At 36.9% G+C, this 20,388-nt stretch overlaps 1 protein-coding gene across 2 annotated transcripts in view; it reads right to left on the reverse strand.

Moving 5' to 3' along the window:
* PHTF2 (putative homeodomain transcription factor 2) overlaps positions 1–20,388 on the reverse strand; it is a 61,539-nt gene that overhangs the window by 14,645 nt on the left and 26,506 nt on the right. Inside the window, exons 4-10 of one of the 2 annotated variants that reach the window (XM_066182814.1) lie at positions 17,242–17,311; positions 14,677–14,835; positions 10,111–10,276; positions 9,268–9,432; positions 4,258–4,459; positions 3,006–3,164; positions 208–426 (exon numbers count right to left, since the gene is read on the reverse strand). In XM_066182814.1, coding sequence (XP_066038911.1) covers positions 208–426; positions 3,006–3,164; positions 4,258–4,459; positions 9,268–9,432; positions 10,111–10,276; positions 14,677–14,835; positions 17,242–17,311 — 1,140 coding nt within the window. The remainder of the gene's footprint in view (positions 1–207; positions 427–3,005; positions 3,165–4,257; positions 4,460–9,267; positions 9,433–10,110; positions 10,277–14,676; positions 14,836–17,241; positions 17,312–20,388) is intronic. The other variant, XM_066182815.1, reaches the window with a different exon arrangement.

Below are 20,388 nucleotides of genomic sequence, written 5' to 3' on the forward strand. Positions count from 1 at the left end.
ATTCTGATATATTGTCACACCCTCTTCTTTTGACAAATTAATGACTGAGTAGTAGAAATCAAGTTTTACTTGTTTTAATTCTATCAAATCACTTTGTATTTGTTACTGCCATCTAATATAGGTCTTTCCCCCAGGCCCCCTGTAACCTGTAATAGGTAATACTGAACTTGTGTGCAGTGTAAAAAACCAGAATAGGTGGGTACCAACCTGATGAAAGGGGTCATCTCTGAATTCTTTCTTCACACATGGATTCACTTGAGGGCTCTCCACGTCTGTCTCGCTGCTACAGGACGAGTGGCACTCAGCACAGTGCAAGAGGTCCTCCCACAGCACATCTTCAGTTTCTGACTCTGGCCTTGCACTCTCAGAGTCTTGTCTGGAGCTTGAGCACCGAGAACTGCAGCTAGTACCTGATTTAGGTGTATCCTGAAACCCAAACATCTATTGGAATTAATGCTGCTCTTTTACTCTGCATCATTTCCTGGCAGAGATGTTTTAAAGTTCAGATCAGTGAGTCTGTGTTTATCTGGATTTTTACGTTCTAATCCATTATCCTCGTCATCAGAAAGATTTGTATGTTTATTGCAAGTGTGTCTAAGAGGTTGCATACTTTAAGATACTGTACCAAAAAGCAACAGTCCATGGCCCCTGCTTTTCAGAGATGGGGTCACATAAGGAAGAATCAAATTATACTCATTATTAAAAGGAAACAACTACTTCACAAATTTTTAGAGCTCATTAGTTTAGAATTGAACAGCAATTATTGAGCCACAGACTCCAGCTATATCAAGCTTCTGAGGTACTGAGTCCTCTAAAGTCACACTGTTACTACTAACACACCTTCTCAAAGACAGAGTGAGATGCATCAGGCATAGAGGGGAAAAATAAGCAAGGGTACACATAGCTAATGCCAGGTTTATGTGTAATCTGCACAGTTAGACATAAAATTTTAATCATTTTAAACAAACTGCACTTGACAAACAAGTATGCCTTTGTAAACTCGAGTTTTACTTATGTCTTAGATAAAGAAAGAAAAATCTTAAGTTCGGGACATTCAAATTTCCCAATGCATACACATTGAAACAATCTACTGTTGTCTTCAGAAAAATGTAGAGTTTACACTACTTTCTACAATGAAGAGAATTCATTTCCAGCAAGATAGGGGTGTGGTATTAAAAGCCTACTCACTGCCACCCGCTGGCAATTTCCATTCCCTCTTAACACCAAGTTTATTTCTTTCTACTAATTTATCTTGACAACACAGAATTTTTTACACTGAAGAAAAAAATTAAGCACTGTTTCAGCAGACATACTAACTTACTGTTATTCACAGTCCAATACTATGTGAAGAAATGTTCTTCATTCTTTCTGAAAACCATGCTTAATGTATTTTATGCAAACCATTTTGTAAAGAAACGTTTAGAAAAAATTTGGTCTGAACACCTTCTCCACCTTTTACAAAGAGAGGGATAACACCAATGCAGAAAGAGTCAGAAGTAATTTTTTTTAAAGCAAAAAAGAAGATATTTATAGAAAGCAGTCACTACTGGGTACCACTGAGGCTGAAGTAAGAACACAAAAAATAGCTTGCTCAAACAACAATTAAGTAGATACATAAATGTGAAGATAAAAGAAAATGTAGGGCAGAATTTGAGAGCATATCCACTGAGTTACTAATTTTTTCTTTTAAATACAAAGAAAGCTTTCACTGATTTGAAAACTATTGTTGCATTTCTTTTGTAATGGTGTGGGGGAGGCGAGTTGGTAGCAAGAAAGAAAAGCTTCCTCTTTCATTGCATCAGTCAGATCAGTGAACAAGGAATAAGTGTGAAACAGTACTGCCATAGCAAAACATGGAGTACATTTTGTCTCTTCAGTTTCTGAAGGTATCTACAAAGTCTTCCCTAGCTTTGAAGCACTCAAATATACCTAAGCTGAAAAACAAAAGAAATCAACTGTAATGGTGTCTTTCTGCTTCCTCCTGTGAAGCACTGTGGCTGCACAAGCACACAGTGAAGGGACATCTTCCGTAATATGAAACAAACAGTGCCATTATCACAAACCACACACGTAGAGAGTTTACTTGTGAGACTCTGCCTATCAAGCCCATCTGTCAGTGGACTTTTGTCAGTGCTGATTTTACTCTTTGCTTTCTTTGTTCAGCGTTAGTGAAAAAATAGCAATACAGCCTTTTAAAAGTGTTCCATATCTGTGAAGTTGCATTCCACTAGCAAAACTTTTTTTTTTTTAAATAATGAATAAATAAACAAAACCACAGTAAGATATCCCATTCTCTTTCAATGTCTGAGTCCTCACAATTAAGGATTCTGCTGATATGGAATCTGTGAATTCCCCTATTATAAGCCGTAATGTCAAGCTATAATGTCTCTTAAAATTTCGGTATTTTTTATACTTTAACAGTTTTGTTAAAATTTCATGACAAGATTTCATATTGTTGTTTCAATGAACAAGAAAATGAAAACTCAGAGTCCATCAGACTTCTCCAAAAGAAAGGGAGTGAATCTAAAATATTAAATGGAGAGAAACAGGAGTAATAAGTACCGTGCTGAAAATCCGCATATTCCCAATTTCTACTGTTTCTGCAGCAAAACAAATTTCCAGAGGAGATGACCGGTGTCACAAGACAGCAGCAGAGTTACCATAACCCAATGCATAATCTACTGAACCTATTTTAGTCTCCTTATAACAAATTGAAAAACAGGATGAAGCTCAAAGAAACTAGATTACAAACTCTTAATTTCAAAACACTGTCATTAAACAAAACGAAAAAAATTCTCTCTTCCTCACTAGCATGAATTCCAATTTACAGAATCCTAAAATCTGATATAGGAAAAAAAAAAAAAGAACACATTTGTGGAAATGTCATAGTTTAACTCCAGCCAGCAAGCAAGTACATGCTAGCTGCTTGCTCAATATACCTTACTCAATAAGAAGTCAAGTGGTTTTAAGAATTTACAGGCAAGAATCAACAGAAGCAAACATACCTCCAGAGGGTAATGCTTCTTATAATGGTGAGATTTCCTGTTTCGAAGGGTGCAGTCGCTAGAAGTGCGTTCTACATTACGGCGTAAAGAATAGCCAGTTTCAGGCCCTTCCTCACTAGAAACTTCATCTGATAAATTTGCCACAGTCCTGTGAGTATCCTAGGGCAAGAAATACAGTATTAGTAAGACACAGAGTCATATTTATTAAGTCTTGTTCTCAACTAGTGAAATCAAATTTCTTTCTACAAGTTTGGTATCTATGCTCAATTACACCAGATATTAATGCATTTTCAAGACTCAAAAGTAATTGGCAGAGGAGGAATTGTGGAACAGAAATTGTAACATCAAAAACATTTTTTCAAAGGAAGGCCTAGCTCACATTAGCCTTAAGAAAGATAATGATGTTCTTATTTTAAATGTGATTTTTCATAAACTGAGCATGCCAAGACAGGCTTAGAGAAAATGTATCCACATCTGAAAAGAGAACAAACCACACCAAAAAATCCAAACCAACCAACCAATCAAAAGTATAACAGTGAATTATCAACATATTCAGTACAAAGTTAACATTTACCACTTCATCTTACAAGGATGAAGTGCTTAGGGGATGTATGATGAATACTGAGGTCACTAATGTGTGTTACTTTGAATACAGGATATCCAGGAGATAATAAGACCTAGACAAATTAAAAGTTCTTTCTTCCATGATCACTTCCAATGATTCTGTAATGATTTATTATTCCCTCTCATTCCTATTTCACACTATAGAGAGTGCTGCCAATTTCACTTGGAGGGAAATCCTGCTTTCCTCATCTTTCACACAGATCAATTTAAAAAAAAAAAAAAAAAAAAGAAGGAAAAGGAAGATGATTCACAGGGAAATAAATGCTCAGAATGACCTTAAAATCACAAATTGTCAGTAATCCAAAATCTGTTCCATTTTATTACAGAGACAGACCATAGATGCCCAGACTCTCAGATAAGGTACAGAACATTTATTTACCTGGTCAGGACACACCCACAGATAAAGCACAGCACACAAATCTGTGCATTGAAATACAGAATGTTAAATAGCACCATTAAGGTTCCTCCTACAAGAACAAGGAAAGGCCAGGAATATGATGAACTAAGACAACTCACTATAATTTTTGGCTCCAGGACCCTAAAGTTAATTTAATTTTTAAGTTATTTTTAAGAATAAAGTAGATAAAAATGCATCAAAGGCATCATAAAAAGCAACAAACAGACTTACTTTGTGGTGACTGTGGTTGCCCAAGGCGTCTCTCACTGTGGAAGGGCTCCACCCTATCTCTTCTGGCCTAATCACTTCACAGCGACGTTCATGGCCCTGCACACATTCTTCACTGCCTTTACCTGGCTTCTTCCCATCGAGGGACACGTAGCCATTATCAGTTTCAGTGGATTTATCTATTGAGCTTTTTGCTTTCTTAGATCTATATTTAAAAGAAATACATGTATTAAACTAATTATTCTCTTAATTATTTCCCAGTCTAAATCCTGCTTATTCCTATCAACCAATGCCTTACCTTTACTAAGATGTCCACAAACTAACCATATTAACATCTGATTTTGATGCCGTATTTGTTACTATTTAATCTTCTAAATAACACCCATTATCCTCTTTTAAAACTGCTATAAATTAAACTGTCAGTGTATAAAAGAAATGTGTATCACTAGCTACTGAAAGAGAAGGAAATGTGTTTTAAAAATAAAACTTCACAGCAGCTTTGGCAATAGAAGAACCACAAGCTTCAAAAATTAAAGAGAAACCCCTCTATTCTACCTTAACAAATAAAAGAGGTATGCTAGAAGTTGCTTTAATAATTATTAATTCAAAGCAAGCATGCAATTTCCTGAAGCTGTAAACAAACATGCTATTTAGTACTCTGTACACTGATATTTGGTGTTGTTTTGAATATACTCTGCTTACTGACAAGTCCTACTAAACAGGAGATCTACTCTTTTCTGTATTATCCAGTAACACCCCAGGCAACATTTTTCAATATCTCTTACAAACATACCAGTTAAGCTGTCTTCTGAAGGACAAAATCTCAAGACCACTTGCACTCAAAAGTCTCCCATAACATCCTCCAGAATCAAGGCCCTTTCCTAGACGGTAAGTGTGCCAGCAAGACTACCTAATGCAAGAAGAATGCTTTCTCAAAGCAAACATTTGGATGATTATACACCCAAACTAGAAAGTGCAGTGGATGAAGGCATGAAGAGGAATAGCAACTTGCTACCTTACTGATAGAGACTTTTAGTCTTCTCTTAAGCTTCTGAATTGTCAAAGTAAATTAAATTTTCTTTTTTAGATTCTCAGAACGCTTGGTGAGAAAAGTGGGGAGAGAAGACAAGAGGAAAGTGTTAAAAATAAGGCTTCTGAATTTTTTTATTTTTATTTCAAGTAGAACACTGGGCATAGGTCAGGGAAATATCAAGAATCTGTTCAATTGATCTTGTTGAGGGAATATGCACTGCCTCTCTCTTTAAGGACTGAGGCATTCTGTGAGAGTTTAGATTACACAGCCTAAGATTAAATTCCTCTTTAATATGTACATCAAACAAATTGGGAGAATTTGGAGAGTCGCCTCACATTCCTTCCAAGATAAGGTATCCCACATGTAAACGGGAGTCCTGAACACAGAAAATGGCCAGGGACAGCTGGATAAAGTAGAAAAAAAAACCAAAAGAGGACCAATTCAGCTCACAAAATGATGGCTTGCAGAAAAAATGGAAAATGGGATGCAGACAAAATGATCAAGAGAAGAGACAATGTTACTAAGGTATTTAATCCTCCTTTCCCATCTTTAATTTCATTTTGTCGCCCTAACTAGGAAAAAAGCGAACATTTGTGGTTGTTTTAAAGCAAAGGGACTGCCTTTCAGTGGCAATTCATTGCAAAAGAGTAAGGTCAGTCGTGAGTACTGAGGAAGTAGCACTAAAATTAAATTATCTGCAATAAGGAGGAATCAAGATAAGCTAATCTGTCATTCATTAAATGAATGACATTTCAGCACTTTTTAAAAATTCCTAACAGTGCAGAAGTAAATCCAGTTCTCATCACGCACATACATCCAGTCAGAAACACTTCCTCCACATGTTACTAAACTTTATGAACAGATTAATGGGACAACTGTTCCAAGTTTGATTTGAGAAGTTTTTATACATTTTATACAAAACTTTAAAGCTAGAAGAAGTAGCATCAAACAGCGAAATAGGGACAGATGAGAGAAAGAAAGAACACATGCATGTATGCACAACTTTTTCAGATGGGATTTCACTGCTCAAGCAATGTTTGAGTGCTAAAATCACAAAGCTGCTTGTCCAGTATCAACTAAGGCTCATTCTAAATATCACAGAGCTTGACTGAAGTCTTTATTTGCTCCTAACAGAGAAACCGGATTATTTTTTGTGAGACTTCCTAAATTTAAGTGTAAGCCTCAAGCCAGAAATACATACATCAGGGCCTAAAGTTAGACTTTTGTGCATATGTTTAAACAAACAAACAGCCCACAGTACAAACAAACTATATTTCCCTAGTAGGCAAAAATGTATGGTTTTCTAGAATTACTACATATACATACATCTTTAATCAACTTTTACAATTTTAGACTAGAATTAAAAATATTTAGAGTAAAACGAAGAACACCAGGAATAAATACAAAGTCTTAAAAGGCTTGAATATATGCAAAAGCTAAGGAAAAGTTAAATAAAGTTTCTGGAATAGTGTGAATCTGCACTCTCAAGCATTCTTTCAATGTATTTTCCTTGGGGTTGATCAGAAAAACTCTCCTCTCTGTTCCCACTGCAAAACTTACAGAGAAGTTACAAGATTTCCACTGGAGTAAGGACACATGAAGAGCAAATTTCCAAATCAGTACTACATTCTCAACAAATCATCTGCTTGGCTAGTGCCCTCTTTTCAAGTAAAGCTTTTATCAACAGTATTTTCTAAATTGCCCCTGTGCTGGATTAAAGTTTAGAATTATAATTTTTAAGTCAGAATGAGTTCTGCCAATCGAAGGATATTTATTGAATACACAGTTCCAGTTTACCAATGATCTGAGCACAGGCAAATGGTGTAGGTACATAGGGCCCTGCCCTAACACAGAAAACATAATTTCTGAGGTTAATCTGAAATCATGTATTTATGACTTAAACTGAAAATTCCAGAAAACAGTATGTCAAAGATTAATATAAATGAAAAACTGCCAAAAATAAATACTAATGAAACATTCTATATAAGACATTCTAATGTGCTTATCTAAAGAGCTCCCAAGTATGTCTTAAGAAACAGGACAGGTGTAGCTGTGAAGCTACCTTGCACTGAGATTCCGTAAGAATTTCTTTAAGCAACATCACAAAGTAGTCAATGTACTCCACACTGTACTCTTGCTTCCTCATTCCCAGCTCCACTCCCATTATGCTGACAAAACTGTTTGCATTACCATGAAAAAAATTATACGAAGAAACTGAACTGCATGTTCCCCTGGGGGGGAAAAAAAAAGGTTATTTTTTATCTGGACAAGTTTGTATGGCTATAGACATACAAACAACTGTGCCTCTGGGGTAACAAAGGACTAAGGGCTGTTTACAGCATTCTCAGTAACTCCATGTCCTATCTGAAGATACTGTGTGTACTAAGTAGTCATCATGGAGGCTTAACATCTACATAAATATATATACACACTACCTCTCATTAAATGGTTTAAACAAGTCTTTAAGATAAGTTCCAGATAACCTTTCTCAACTGAAAATACTCTGAGCCCAACAGCAGGAAAGGCAAGGAAAAAAAAATCTTCCAACACTCTTTTTACTGCAGATCAGTATCTCCAATGAAGGGAAAACAAAGCATTAAAAAGTTGACAAGACTACGCTTGAAACATACCAGAGAGCAATGCCCACAGACCCAAAGAACAGCTCTGGTGCCCATCACTATGACACACAGTTTACCAAAGAGAGCTTAACCCACACGGCAAAAAGTAAAATGAACTCTGCTCTTATAACACTTTTAAACGTTTTTAAAACTTGTCCAAGGTTTCCAGTAGATACTCCCAGAACATAACGTGGTGAAGAGCACGGATCACAGGTATGACAGACATGTTAGTGTTTCTGTATTTACAATGCAGCATGCACAACAAAACATCAATGTAGTAACTTGCATTATCCCTTTCTCAATTTAATACTACTTTGCATATATTTTCCCTTATTAATAAATGCTGATACATAGCACTCAAAATGCTGCATGCATAGCATGCCTTGCACTATAGAGCTATAGAATGGGTTCTTTAAAAAACTTTTTTAGGAGCCCAATCAGTATTTATTTGAATCCTGAAGAAAAAGTGTGTCATTTGAAGATACTGACAGAGTTGAATAAGCATTCTCTCGGACTAACAAGGAAGTAATGTAATAAGGTTAAATTAGAGTTGAATTTTCCTCTTTGGATTAAAACTGAGAAACTAAGTTGATTTTTTTTCCTGACAGCTTACACACTGAAGTAAAACAACAAAATATAATTTAACTAAAACTTAATTCTGTACTCTGCTCTCATGAGATCCCACGTGGAGCAGTGTGCTAAGCTCTGGGGCCCCCAACATGACAAGGACATGGAACTGTGGGAACAAGTCCAGAGGAGGGATGAGAAGATGACCAGAGGGCTGGAGCACCTCTTCTGCTGAGAGAATTGGGGTTGTTCAGCCTGGAGAGGAGGCTCCAGAGATAGCTTTGAGCACCTTCCAGAGCTGGAGAGGGATTTTTTACAAGAGCATGTAGTGACAGCACAAGAGACAATGGTTTCAAATGGAAAAAAGGCAGGTTTAGTTTCCAGTATAAGAAAGAAATTATTAACTGTGGGGGTGGTGAGAGTGGAACAGGTTGCCCAGAGAAGATGTGGCTGCCCCATCCCTGGAAGTGTTCAAGCCCACACTGGATGGGGCTCTGAGCAACCTGGTCTAGTGGAAGTTGCTCCTGCCAATGCCAAGGGGAGAGAACTAGATGATCTTTAAGGGGCTTTCCAACCCAAATTATTCTGACAATTCAATATTTTTTCAAAATTATTGCATCAGCATTTGCAAAAGTCAAGAAACAACACATTAGTCCATTTTCAAATACTCAGGTGAGTTTGCTGTTAAGAGCAAAAACTAGATCAACAGAAGCTTAATCATTACATCAATATTTACTTAATTAGAAAAGGGATAGTGCATCTCTAACACATATGTAGCCTTGAATAAATACAAACCCTGATAAAAAGAAAGCAGCATGCCAGATATCTCTGAAGACAGCGCCAATACTGCAAGAGGTGCTTGTACCGTAGCTCTGCACTGTTCCCTCCTGTGTGTTATCTGTAGTACTAGAGCCATCTCCTTCCCTATGTACTTCCAAATGTGCTGCTTTCCTTAATTTCCTTCAGCAGAAGAGATTAAAATGGGAAGGTAGTTTTGTAAGTGCAATCTGCTAGTTCTATAATGTGTCCAGCAGTTTAAGCATGCAAAAAACAAGCAAGATTTCAAAGTATTTTGCTAAAGCTTCATCATATCAATTTAATAAACTCAGTTTAATAAAAAAAGCATGACATATTCATTATTATAATACTTAAACACAAAAGACGTTTCATTTCATCATCAGAAACTTAGACCTACAAAATTCACTGCTGCACTGTTTCCTATTTTAATGGGACAATTCAGTGTAGCAAACCAGTCAGTGGAATGCTTGGAAGACTTAAATTCTACATTTCCAAGAGCATCTCTTTTCACATATACTTTCCACAGATTATTAGCCAGATTTATAAAACTAAATTTGCAGTAATATAAACACTGTCACTCCACCACTATTCAGATAACTCTTTTGAGACAAAATGTCAGATTTAATGCATTAAAATTCAAATAAAACTATGCCTAAATTAGTCAATGCATAGAAGTTAAAGAGCACCAATTAAGCACTATTTTGAAGTTTCAAATAAAAACAGCACCAATTTCTCATCTCTAGCAAAGCACAGGCTGTAAACCCCTATTTTTTTTTCATGCACATTCTCCACAGTAGTTTAACAATCCTAAATGATAAAGTACTTTAACACAGACTATACCTTCTTCTTTTACCCCCTGTGCTGGGAGGTGGCTTAGGAGTTCGTGTTGAAACAATCTGACAGTGCACAGTCCCAAGCAGCAACATGAGCCATACTGGCCCAATGACTTCAGTCAGAGGTATATTATGTGGGCTCTGGGCCGTATAGAATAGCACTACAGCAGCAACTGGAAAAGAAGGGAAATGAAGTTGAGTTTAATGTCTGAAATGGCCAACTCTTATGGCTTTTGTCAAAAACAAACCAGCCAGATGCAGACCTTGCCTGCATCTTAAGCCAACTCTTTGTAATTCTGAGAGAATGAAATTATTATTTTGCTGAAAAACAGCAGCAATAAGGGTCTAAAGAGTTGACTGCTGTCCTAATACCCATCTTTTCTTTAATACTTGGGATATTACAGGTATTGCTCAAAAAAAGGTGGCTGAATGAAATGAGGCAGGGGAAAATGTTTGGAAAGCTGTATCTGTCAGGAAATCGCTTTAACTATGGTGAAATGTCAGTAGGAGACAAAACCAAAAAAAGAAAAATCATCCTTAAAGCAGCCCAAATAAATTCAGTTCTGTATCTTGCGTTATAACAAAGCACAATCCAGTGAGTTTGATGAGACTTGAGATTAGAAACTCCTTACACAGCAGAATGCATTTTAAACTCCATGTCCCAGCCAAGGGACAAAATTGCCCACATGGGCAGGCAGCCATGCATAAGTACAACCCTATAAATATTCTAGATATACTTGTGTACATATCTTTTAGCAGTGAGGAAAGATCAAAAGACAAACCATGTAAATTATGGGGTAGTCCAGCTGAAGTGACCAGGGCTCCAACTAGCACTTGTGGTTGGAAAAAGAGCCAGCTTCCAATTCCATGGCTAACTGTTAGTTCTGTAACCCTATAAACACTGTTCATATGCAGATAACATCCAGGCTCCTGTACCCAGAGCCCAAACTCTCAGAAACATCTTTACAGACTCCAGGTCAACCTGAACAAATCCACCCGGCATGAAGCAGGCAGAAAAGGCAACAGCTCTCCTCTCTGCTTACTCCATGTCCTTGTGACTCTGGCTTGAAGAGCTGTGATGTGTAACTCAGCTGAGAGAAGCAATGAAGAAAAAAACAAAAAAAAACCCAAAAAACACCCACAGAAACTCCAAGAAACAATTCAGAAACAGAACCGGGAAATAAATCTCTGTGCCTAACATCCACACATCCCATCAGAACTTGGCTTTGTTTGTGTACTACTGAGAAGTGAAAGTCCCATAATTTAGACCTATTTCTAGCACAAGAAATACAAGTTCAACAGCTGTCACCAGTTCCCTACTGAAATTGACTGAAAAAAATGCAGCCACATACCAAGCTATGTGCCACATTCAAACACCTAAAATAAATCCCATGAAGCAACACCTAACACAGCAAATACCTGGATGTGACGTTTTCTACTAAAAAGAGGTTTGATGTGTTTTTCATGAACTAATCTTTAGCAAGGTAACCAGCATTAGAAATATGATGAACATACAAAACAATGGAATTATTTTTGACTGTGGATAAACTATTTCTAATTTCTCCTCTGTCGTTTTCCTAAATTAAGGCACAAAGGTTTTGCATGGGAGTATCCTTTATTACTATAAGTAAACTACATTTTTGCTGTATAAGGTTTCTCAAAGACCACATGCATCAAAGAGAAAACCAACTTACTAAAAATCAATAAAAATAAGTACAGATAGCAAAAGATGTTATCTCTTTCTAAATGAGCTTATCTGAGTTCCTCACACATACAATTAGCTCCATGAGGTATAAAATGTAAAGATGGAGCTGATTTTGGCTCCTATCATACAATTTGGATTAACACATACTTCTGAGAACACAGAGCTCCACAAATCCATGTGAAATTATTTGCAGGAGTAGGCCCACACGAAATAATTTTAAAATTCACTACTGCTACTTAAAAAACATTAAATAAAGCAGAGCTGTCTAGAAGAAATCATCTTCCAGAAGATGAAAATCTGCAGACTGCAGATTCCTACCACAACGTTTCACACAGATTTAGAAAAATATTACCAGTCTTCTGATTATTGATATTCCCTCCCATCCTCCTTGTCTAAGTATGACAGAAGGGAAATCCAGGAATTTATTTCTGCACAGTGTGACAATACATTCTAGTTCAGGTTATCCAAAAGTTGCTCCTACCGACAGCTAAGTAGGATTGGTTGGAACAGGCTTTCTTACAGCACCTTTATTTATGTACTTACAGTATTTTGACCTCCGCTCTTTTAAAACACAGTGGCTTATTTTGTAAAACAGACACAAATGAAATAACATCATCTTGAACAAATAGCTGCCTCAGAGAAAGCAACCTTACAATTCAAAGATCAACAAGCATTTATTTTTAAAATATTTAAAGTTTGGAAATATTTTTAATACCAAATTTAGAAATGCATACATATATATTTATATATCTCACTACCACAACAAACAACCATTACATCATTATTAAAGTTTCTTGCTTTATACTTTTTTACTTGCTTTACACTTCATTTTCCCATTGGAATATAAAAATGCTTTAAGTTAAAAATAAGGTATTACAATAAACTAGATAGAAAAAGGCTTTATTCCTATCTTAAATCACTGGCCTGTTCCATGACCTCGAGCATATAACATTTCTCTGTAGTTCTCTTATCACACATTGTGCTAATCACTTTACACTAAAGGAAACCAAAGCAAATAAAACCTGGAGCTTAAATCTACAGCCAAGGAAAAAGCTTTTTTTGTAGATTTACAGAAATGCTAGCAAGTATCTTGGTAAAGGTAATCAATTTTACAGTGGTAATTCCAAGTAATGCAATTCATAAATCTATAGAAAATACTTTAGGTAAATTATTTAATTATGAACACAGATGAAACATAGTCAGACCATTTTACAACGTCAATGAGAATCTGCCATGATGACAGAAGTCCAAGCTACAATACAAAATCCAGATTCAGGGCAAAAATATGGCCATGGAATTTGAAGTGTTTTATTTTTAAGCTTCCATCATGGATTCTTCACATCTGGATGCTGCCTTAACAATCCTGTACAAAATTAATAACTGAGCACACTTCCTGAGTAAAATAAAAGCAAAACTTCTATATAAGTGCTCGGGAGTGTTGTTTCAAATAGTTCCCAATAAGTAAATATCTTAATTTAATTTCACTTATATGTTCATTGTAAGTCTTTTATTTCAAAAACTATCAAAAATCTGCAGTTAATTCTGCACAGTTTCAATATCAATTGTTTCGAATAGTTGGATTATGATGTAATATGGAATACTGTGCATTATTTCCTGCTATTTGTTAACTCACAACCACAGAAATACTCTGTCGCATTACAGACTATAGGGATCAGGGAAATGATGCATTCTTAGCGACCCAGAGACCCTAAGAAATCTGAGAGGAAAAAGCCAGCTACGAGAAAGCACTGTAATTATGTCCTAAAAATTTGCTTGCACTCAGAATCTACATTGTCCCTCTCTTTTTCTACTTTTATGGTCTTATGGAGGTGCCACAAATGAAGTGGGAGTCATTTTTTTTAAATGAATTTACAAATAGGAACATAAGTTACTGCAGTCTTGTTTCTCAGAATAAGACAGCCATGAATATGGTAACAAACCAACCACAACTTACACATTTTACTACCTATATTACTATAAGCAAGATTAAAATTATTAACACTATGGGATCTCTTACCATAGCACAGACAAATTAAGAATCTATCTCAGAAACAGGGATTAAAAAAACTTTTGATAGAAGGCCACATGAGTATTTGTCAGGACTGCATGTCTTAGGGCACTGGCACGGTGAGATTAATTTTATGCCTGCTAATAACATCACCACACAAGAGGTACTGCCATGTTTTTTAAACTCCATATATTGTTCTAATTAAAATTTCCAAATGATACAATGATTCACAACTGAGACGACAGATGGTGAGTTTGAAAAAGTAATATTGCATGTTAATTGGATTTCAGTGGAAAATTCATTAGTCATTTAGCTTCTCAGGGTACTTATATTGCTCCCAACTTTCATTAACCTTCTGTTCCATATCTGTTGTACAAACTTCTGAAACACTTATTCTTTTGGTGACTTTCAGATTGATAGATACTGACTCACTCCATTACATTCTTCCCTTTCTAATTTTCCTCTTACGTGTCATGTATAAGAGACCCACAAAGTCAGACTGTTAGAACTCAATACTGAATGTCCCAAAAGCTGTGAACTCACTTCTGTTTGTTAACAGTTGTCCTGAACTGAATTAGATGGTCCTGAAAACCTGAATTATATTCAGATGTGACAAACTAACATGTGCCAAATGCTGAAGAAAGCCTATGAGGAGAGTTAAATTTTTCATTATGCATCCTTTATATTTGTAAAAGGAATGTTAACCAAGAGACATATGCTCAGGACTGTGTCATTCCAATATTTTCTCAAAATACTGGAGTAGACCTTAACAGCATGAAGTGAACCAAGCAGCACACTGCAGCTTCCATATGGTTAAAACAAGGCATTCAGTCAAAGCTGATGCTGTAATCCAACTCTACCTTGGAGAAGGTAAAGAACAAGCAGCCAGAAAAAAATGACCCTTGATGTCACTTGTAGCCACCACCTGTAGAAGAATGGAAAGAAAACAACTCTCACGATTCCTTTGCGGGTCAGAGATGTCCAAGGACTTTCAGGTTTTGCTTTAGCAAAAGCAGATCCTTTAAAAAAAAGAAAAGAAATTTGAATTTATTCCAACATTATGGCTGATAGAAATCTCAGTTGTTCAGAAGCAGAGTAGCTGAGACAGTTATTTAAAGGAGCAATTATTAAATGCAATCATTTGAATAAATCTCGTACTTCTGTCATTTCACTATCTCCTCAACCCAAACATGGCATAAATTGTTGATGCCCTCTTGACAACCATTATGAGGAATTTCTACAAGTATCTGTATTTCAGAATGGTTGAATAATAAAACATTGCCATGTCGATATTATTCTAAAATGAATTATTAAAAATTGTTCTGTTTCATAGAGGTATCAGAAAATTGACATGAAGCAACAATTCTCATGAAAACTCTACTTGCCTGTGCAGGCACAGCAGAGTCCTTTCCCAACAGGGAAAAGGGATCTAAAATGCCAGCATCTGTAAATTGGACCAGCCATGTCATTCAGAAAAATGGAATGAGATTGGGAAACACTGAGGTGAATCTCTCCAACTGAGGACTAGCCCCAGGAACAGGGAAGCCACCCAAAGAATAATTTATCTTTGTGTCACCTTGGAAAGCACTTTTTTAATCTCTCTCATTCAAATGTCCTTTCTCTCTCCCATACCTCTCCATTTCTTTTTCTTCCTAGCCAGAAAACTGTGTAAAATTTACTGAATGGGGATGTGACTTAAATTATGCAAAATCATTGAATGAAAGGGTAACTACTTGCATGCTGCGACACCATTCCCATCTCATTTAGAAGCAGCACTGGCATTAGTGAGCTCTGTGCTGCACAGGTAAAACACTGCCAGCTCTGAAACTACTTTAATGCCAACTTAGACACCCATGCAATCATTTAAATACTATTCATGTACAACACTGCACTGAAAAGGTTTCTTAGCTCCTTGTAAGGGCAAATGATATTTGATTTGTTTCTTTCTCGGTCTCACATTGCCATTTTTTTAAAATTATACTGTTAGGTGATTTGAGAAAAGCTTATCTGCACAATCACAAAGGAGTTCAAAGAGAAAACTGGGTGGGGGGGGGACACAAATAATACTTCCAGGGTTCTCCTCATAGACCAATCTCTGGAACCATCAGCCCATCTCAAGCCCGTCTCCATGAGGCCAGAGCAGGACACAGGCAGAAAAGCAGGTGGGAATCCAAACCATGGAATGAACACCATGACCAGGCCCCACCCAGGGCTGTCCCAGAAGAGCCATCGACCCCACTGTCCAGGTGTGAAGCCTCACCATGCACGGCTGGGAGCAGCTCCCCAAGTCAACTTTCAGAGGAAAAGGGATGCTGCCTGAGGGATGGGACTCAGGCCCACTTATAGGGCATTTAGGGAAGAATCCAGAGGTGGGAGAAAGAAAGGGTTTGGGCAATTTACGGAGGAATAAATGCTGTGAAATTAAGGGGTAAGGGGGAAAAAAAGGACTGGTCACAACAACAGCCACTGCCCAGACTGCTGTTTGTCTTGTCTGGCCACACCACAGGGCTCCTCAGCACAGCCTGGACTGACTTCTCCCTCAACTCCCCGGACCCTCCAGGGCCAGGGAGCGTCTGCTCTGTGACCAAGGACACCGACATGGGGCCGAGTGCAGTCAATGCCACAGCCCGGGGGGAACTGTGCGGCCATGGTGCAGGCACGGCAAGTGAAGCACAGCCAGCGAGTGCTGGCGAGGCCAGAGCTCCCATCAGGGGGGAGACTGCAGGGACAAAGGGGCTGAGGCTCCAGGGGAGAGAGGGGCTGAGCAGGCTGCTGGAGGCCGGCGCTGGGTGTGAGGGTGCCCAAAGTGCACTACCTGCCTTCCTGGAATGGATGCGGGAGATTGTGCTGGCTGCTGGGCTCACGAATTAAAACACTACATAAAGTTTTCCCTAGCCTTCATAAGGTATGAGGGAAATTACATACAGATAAGAATAAATTAAGACTAAATAAAGACCTTTAGAAAAGCGTCCTATCATCTGACCTTCTGTTGCTGTTTGGTTATTTAAAACAGGCACGAAACAATCTAGGCCTATACACTTTTTACCCTCCAAAAACTTCAATATAACATTCCCTCCAGATGTCAGAAGACTTGAAAGAAGTCTAAATGCATGGCAGTAGGAGACTTTTAAACTAGTAACTCTAAAATGAAAAAAGACAATGCACAAGGTTTCTTTCCTTTTTTTAAAAAAATCCAGATCTATACAGCAAAACTTAAATTAAATTCTTAACCTTTCAATTTATCTTAGTACCATTATTTAACAATATTTTCTATCCATCTGCTTTAGGGAAGAGTTATGTACGGTTGGCTGTGATTTGTTTCATTTGGGATTATTTTAAACCTACTAATCCACTCTTGTTAAAAGACACAGGAGAGCTGTTATTTCAATACTGAGAAATTCAGCTTTTTCTAGCTCAGAATTTACCTCTTACAAGATCAACGTCTATGAGGTCTGGTTTCACATGTCCTGTTTTCTTTGGTTTGTTTCTCAAACCCTGCAATAGACAAATACTATCAAAATACTTCCATGCAGATGACAGACATTACAAAAGACAAAAATATCTATGTGGTCAGTAATTGTATTTAACCTATCCTGCTGCTGAAAATTCAGACAAACATGTAAACTTCATAGATGTAAAATACTACAAATTAAGCATTCCAAATAACAATGCACAATGGATGCCTTTGACACACTTTACAATCTATATAAAACTCAACCAATTACTGACCCATCAAGCTATTTTTCAAACAGGCACTGAGCACTCACGGCTTTGCATTATGCAGACAATGTATGCACACACTTGCAAGAATTAGTAATACATGTCTACTAGCTTTTCAGAATTTTTTGCAACAAATTACGTTCTTGAATCTCTCTTATCCTTAGATGTCTAACTCAACTTCACAAAATGCTTACATTGCAACTTCTTAATTCCAAACCCAGAGAGCAAATCACGTTGCAACGCAGGAGCCACTAATCAGCAAGTTCTCAAAAATCCAAATTCTAGAAAAGTATTAGATTTTTCCTCAGTAGTGAATACAGATTAGCCAATTAAAAGGAAGGGGGAAATCCCACAAAACAGGAATGCAGCAGGAAGAAAAGCAGCCTTATTATGTCTTTTAGAAGTAGCATCTTCCCTCACTGAAGAACCAAACTCTCTGGCAAAACTTGCTAGATTTTTTTAATGTTAGAATGTGATGCTGTACTCTCAGTCTCAGAGACAGCTGTGAGTTTATTCTGCTCCCCTTAGCTGGGATTCTTGGTCACATTAGACAGTAAGAAAATCACAGCATACAATTCATACAGAGTAAAATGAAATATTTTTTAAAATATTTAGGATACAAACGGAATTTTTATGAAACTCATTTAACTCTTCTCATTCAAAAAGCATTTAAATTGGTGAACTGTACATTTCTACCATTGCCATGGTTCACCCCCGTGTAAAAACTGTAAAATGTTTACTGCAATGTAAACATTAAGTATAAATGAAAGCATAGAAATGAAATTGTCAATGAGATGAAGATAAAATCTGGTACTGTTATTTTTTGTAAGAATAGTATCAAGAAAAATGTTCAATTGAATGCAGTGCAAAATATTTCTCACATCTAAATTAAACTGGATATCTTTTTCACGCAGAAATAAAGATAAGACAAAAAATCAAACTGAAACAATCTAGATATGTAGTCATTTGAATGTGTCTATTAGAAAAATGAGTTTGCTTGAAACAAAAAAAAATTAATACACAGAACTGAAATATGAATAGGACAAAATGTGCTCTGAGGATGACAAATAGAGACAACCAGTTGCATTTTAAATTCAAGCACTACAAAGACCTTATAATGCAAGATTTTTACAGAATTGCAGTCCTAAAACTGCAGTAATTTTATGAGGAATGAGAAAAGAAACCCATAATTAGAACTGGAAATTACCATAATTCTAGAATCAGCTACAGATTCTTGTGAATCTTGGGTAAGTGAGCCACTGCATTTCATAAAGAAAAGTGAAGCTTAAAAAGGAAATGTTGAATGATATAATCATTTTCAAATGTATTAGTGCTTATGGGCCACAAGATCTCCCTTGAAAGTGTAAATACAGATGTGTCTCTAGGAAGAAATAATCCCCTAGAAACACATGCTCAATCCAAGGAAAAATTTACCACTGTGGCTCAAATTATGTTTTCATGTTAAAGAAAGAACTTTGAAAAAACTAAGTCAAGAGTACAACTTCATGTGACCTTCAGAGGAAAAGAAATGGTGATTCATTCTTTAAAAATTCCATTGGTCAAAGTACTTTCAGCATCCATGGACTCCATCGAGTTGGCTCCTGAACTGTTTGCCACACACAGTAGAAGCATTCAATTTATTCAGATGCAATTTCTACACTTTCTTAATGCATCACAAATCTCTAACATATGTGGAAAACAGCAGTGTTTCAGATTAGGGTTATTAAAAAAGAAAATCAGTGTTTTATAATGCTCAGACCCAGTTAGTTCATATAATTTCTGTTCAGCACCAAACACATTTCAGGTAAGCATCAGCAAAAAAAGGTTTAAATAAAAATGCTTTAAAGTACTTGCTATTGCTGTAAAAACTCTTTTACACAAATTTTAAAATTAATCTCAATGGATTCTATTACAGTTATAACTAAATTATATATTTGTAGTAAGAGAAACATACTTTCTACTAAAATAAAAGAATTTTTTGATTTTTAGTGAAGTTAATTTATAATCATTACATAATTATTTCTAAGTTTATAATGGCAAAGCGCTGTAGGAGCTCTGAGATTAAAGCACTAATGCGCAATCCCAGAACTCAGTCACGTGCCTTGGTGTTACCCAAAGTGCACTTCATTCAGTCAACCCAAACTCAGACACCACCAGCACTTCGTTAGTTACTGGACTCCTGAGCCAAACAAGACGCTGTTTCCAATCAGCACAGGGCACAAATTTGCAGTAACTATTTGAATAACATGCTGTTACACAGCAGTCAGTGAACTCCTCTCCAAGCTGTGACGGGGTTTCATGGCCATGGGAAGGACCCTTCAGGCAAGCCCAGGGTCAGCTGTGCTGCTGAAATACCATGGGGTTCACTTTCATGCGTGTATTTCTGCACAAAATCTCTGTAGCTCAGGTCAGTAACAGCTCCCACAGAAGGCAAGTAAGCCCCCACATACAATTTGGTTTAAGTACCGGGGAATGAAAAAACCCATCCCCGAGGAAACTGAAGCAATGTACAATTTACCAATGTTAAGTAATAGCAACACCTTGAAACTCATGCAGAAATAGCAGAATACTTCCGTGCAGTGTTGGAGGGAAAAAAAAAAAGGTTAATTGCAAGAAAATGTTAAGTAAATTAACATCATGGGTATTTCATATACAACCCATAGAACTAGCACCTATAGGATTGATTCCTTTATCTCCAAAGTGATTGAGCAACATGGCAGACACTGATGGTACTGTTAGTTAAACCAAAATGCACAGAACACTGTTAAACTGCTTGCTCAGAGAAACAAAGCCTGAGGTACTTACCAGTCTAATAAACTGTACAAAACAATGACAGCATCATAAAGGAGGGA

Source organism: Chamaea fasciata, unplaced genomic scaffold (genome assembly GCF_029207755.1).
Source record: "Chamaea fasciata isolate MVZ Bird 193981 ecotype frontalis unplaced genomic scaffold, bChaFas1.0.hap1 SCAF_5, whole genome shotgun sequence".
Classification (NCBI taxonomy): Eukaryota; Metazoa; Chordata; class Aves; order Passeriformes; family Sylviidae; genus Chamaea; species Chamaea fasciata.